At 38.8% G+C, this 4,056-nt stretch overlaps 1 protein-coding gene across 1 annotated transcript in view; it reads left to right on the top strand.

The window, feature by feature from the left end:
• The first annotated feature begins 2,626 nt into the window (after positions 1 to 2,626).
• The window catches only part of PNLIPRP3 (pancreatic lipase-related protein 3), a 37,022-nt gene continuing 35,592 nt past the window's right edge, over positions 2,627 to 4,056 (top strand). Inside the window, exon 1 of the mRNA XM_010859587.1 lies at positions 2,627 to 2,642. Coding sequence (XP_010857889.1) covers positions 2,627 to 2,642 — 16 coding nt within the window. The remainder of the gene's footprint in view (positions 2,643 to 4,056) is intronic.

Raw genomic sequence — 4,056 nt, 5'->3', positions numbered from 1 at the left:
CGATCCTAAAGGAAATCAGTCCTGAATATTCACTGGAAGGACTGATGCTGAAGCTGAAATTCCAATACTTTGACCACCTGATGTGAAGAACTGACTCATTGGAAAACACCCTGATGCTGGGAAAGATTGAAGGCAGGGAGAGGAGAAGGGGCTCGACAGAGGATGAGATGGTTGGATGGCATCACTGACTCCATGGACATGAGTTTGAGCAAGCTCCAGGAGTTGGTGATGGACAGGGAAGCCTGGCGTAGTGCAGTCCATGGATTCACAAAGGGTGGGGCCCGAATGAGCGACCGAACTGGCTGAACTGAGGTGACTCAGCAGGTAAAGAATCTGCCTGCAATGCAGGAGACAAAGGAGACAGGCGTTCCGTCCCTTGGGTGGGGAAGATTCCCTCCCTGGAGGAGGAAATGGCAAGCCACTCCAGTATTCTTGCCTCAGAAATCCTTAGACAGAGGAGCCTGGTGGACTACAGTCCATGGGGTTGCAAAGAGTCAGACATGACTTAGCAACTGAGTGCTTATGCCAATTTATGATTTGTTAACCAATTAAAGCTAGTTTCATATAATGTGCTATATTTCAGATGCTCCTTTAAAGAACTTTTAGGTCAAAGAGGAAACAAAACATTTCCATTGAAAATTACAGCAAAATATGACTCAAGAATAGAAGAAACTATAAAAGAACAATTAACATTGAAATAAAAATTTAATTAATAAAAATAGAGGTTAATACATTAGAAAAACAGGAAGAAAACAATATAATTGATAAATTTGTGTCGTGGTTGCTTCATAAAAGTGAAAAAAAAAATAGGAAGCCATGATGGCAGTTTTAAATAAAGGGAAATAACCATAGATGTGAAAGACATATAAATGATTACATTTTGTATAAATTTATGCTAAGAGAACTGAAACTCTATACTTTATATCAAAGTAAATCCCAGATAAAATGAACATTTAAAAGTAAAAGAGTAAAACAAAAAGATTATGAAAACAGTGAAATCGTTAATGATCTTAGAGTGAGGACGGTTTTTCTAAACAAGAAAAAACTCCAAAGCCATAAAGGAAAAGATGGATTATGTTGTTGAATAAAATGCAAACTTCTTTATGATAAAAAGTAAAATCTATTAAACAAAAATATATAGCAACTAGAATGTCTTTGCTAAATATCTGAGAAAGGGTGTAAATATTTTTAACTGTTCAAAGAGTTTTTAAACATAAATAAGGAAAAATAACCTTTTAGAAAAATGTACATAGAGCATGAAAATCTCACCCGTTAGACAATGTGCAAATGCCAGAAATACACAAAAAGATGTTCAAGTGTATAGGTAGTTAAAGAAATGCAAACTAAAATGGCAAAAGTTGGTGCATATGGAAATTTAAATGTGCATACCCTTCCGCAGTAGATTTTATTGTTCCCCCTCATTTACTCCTCCACCCCACCCCCGCCCCCCACAAAGCGTTCCACAGAGCCACCTTTGTCCACAGGACACCGAACGGTAGGGAATGGAGCCAAGTCTGAAGGCCTGCTTGAAATCTGCCTGGTTCGGCTGTTACATCCATTTCCTCGCCCCAAGAGCGCCGAACAGGGTCTGTTCCTTAAGCTTGGATCCTGTAAAAAAGGAGACTGATAGCTCAGAGCCACATCCAACCTAAAACCATTGCAGCCGGAATACAACATGAATAAGAAATGAATTTAATTTTTATAAGCCAATGAGATTTGGAAATCATTTGTTACCACAGTGTAACCTAGAAAAAGCTAATTTACGACATACCTCCCCGTTCTGTTTAGTGATAGATTGACCTGCATTATGGTTCATTTTTGCTTATGAAACATTGAACAAGGTGATCACCTTTTCTAAGTCTTCCTTTCATCACACATGACACACAGGGCTTAATCTGTTTTTGCTATTTTAATTATTATTAATATAAGACAGAGAAACCAATGTGGACATAATTTGGTGGAAAAGTACTCTTCTTTTTAGTTTTGTGACTTTTTTCTTATTACAGAGGTAATTTGTATTCATTATTGAAAATTTGAGACCATAAATGAATAATATGTTGGAAAAAAATAAAAACCATGCTAACACCATTGTTAATATTTTGGTGGAGTTCCTTTGAATTTTATCTTTTCCCTCATACATTTTAAATGAAACTATATTCCAAGTAGTTCGCTTATCTGTCTTTTCCCACCAACACTATATCATTCTCACTTTCTTTAAAAGTTTCATTACAAATTCTCTGTAAACATTTAAGTGGCTAGATAATATCTTTAATTCTATAATTTTAAATCTATATCCTTTTTTATTTAGACTATTTAAATTACTGGCCCAATTTCAAGTTATTAATTTTATACCAAATGTATATTTTTAAACAGCTGTCAATCTTTCCATTTTTTTCCTAAATAGTTTTAATAGCTTATGATGTTGATAAGCTATTGTGTGTTAGTTGCTCAGTCATATCTGACTCTGTGACCCCATGGACTGTAGCCCACCAGGCTCCTCTGTCAATGAAATTCTCCAGGCAAGAATACTGGAGTGGTTCCCAGTTAAATCACATCTAATTTCTTAACCACATCTAATTTCTTCTACTTTTATACACTCTCTGTTGCCCTATGGGAAAAGGGCTTGATGACCAATACCCCTGGTAAGTTACAAACATAGAAAACATGCAATATTTACAATCTTCATTTTTAAACCCAAACTCTCTTTCCTTGACTGAATAATGTAGTTGAGAACTTAGAGTGTTGCAGTGGTGGGTGTGGGGGCATGGGGCATGGAATGCAAAAACTAAGGCAGCTGGACTTTCTAGGAAAAATTGATGGTTGTATTAGAAAGCTATTATCCAAGATGAAATCATTGGTTCAAATTGGAACAGAATGTATATGTGCTTTAAGAGGAAAAACAGAATGGATTCCAGGCAGGAGAAATATTGATTGAGACACGGCACTGTTCTAGGGATATAAGAAGGAGGCACATGTTCACACTTCCAACAGGAGGAAACAAAGTCAGCCAGAGAATCCTGGAAAACAGAAATGGCACACAAAAGGCATGATCTGAATGTGGAGCCAGATAAAGTGACACTGACCTAGAGGAATTCGTGTATTGTGAGAAGTAAGAGTTCATTTGAATATTCTCCTTTGAAGGGAATGGGTATGTGAACAGTGGAAGTGCAGAGAAGGAAATAGCATGCTAGCTGGCTCTGAAGGGAAGAAATATTTATCTAGTCATAGTAATATAAATTTGGTTTATTGATTTTCAATTTTTTTAGAGTCAGTGTACAGATAAGACAGGGGTGATTTAATTATCATCATAGAACAAGGACTGAATATTATCAGTCTTGACAGTATGAATGTAAAATTGCAGCGGACAGATATCAGAGATGGAAGAGAGGCAGCAATGCAGAGGCAGTAGCTCTTCAAACTTTGTCTTGCAAAGGTATGGAGTCAAGTTATGAGGAATATGAGGTCTGGATCAAGACCTAGAAGATGACTATCTAAGCTTACCGTGGAAGTCAAGAAATGGGCTGAAAACAGTGTTAGTGACTATACTGGAGGAGGGGTGGAGACAAAGTGGAGAGCAGCCTACTGAGCTGCTGTTCCTCAGCTGCAAGTCACCCTTGCTTTGCCAGCACTGAGAAATGGCCAACACGGTCCACCGCTTCAGTCCCTCCTGGAGAGGCACTGTCAATAGGGACTCTCGGTTCAGTTCAGTCGCTCAGTCATGTCTGACTCTTTGCGACCCCATGAATTACAGCACGCCAGGCCTCCCTGTCCATCACCATCTCCCGGAGTTCACTCAAACTCACATCCATCGAGTCAGTGATGCCATCCAGCCATCTCATCCTCTGCCATCCCCTTCTCCTCCTGCCCCCAATCCCTCCCAGCATCAGAGTCTTTTCCAATGAGTCAACTCTTCGCATGAGGTGGCCAAAGTACTGGAGTTTCAGCTTCAGCATCAGTTCTTCCAATGATCACCCAGGACTGATCTCCTTTAAGATGGACTGGTTGGATCTCCTTGCAGTCCAAGGGACTCTCAAGAGTCTTCTCCAACACCACAGT

Source organism: Bison bison, unplaced genomic scaffold (genome assembly GCF_000754665.1).
Source record: "Bison bison bison isolate TAMUID 2011002044 unplaced genomic scaffold, Bison_UMD1.0 scf7180017864456, whole genome shotgun sequence".
NCBI classification, from domain to species: domain Eukaryota; kingdom Metazoa; phylum Chordata; class Mammalia; order Artiodactyla; family Bovidae; genus Bison; species Bison bison.
This window is presented reverse-complemented; position numbering and strand designations above follow the sequence as displayed.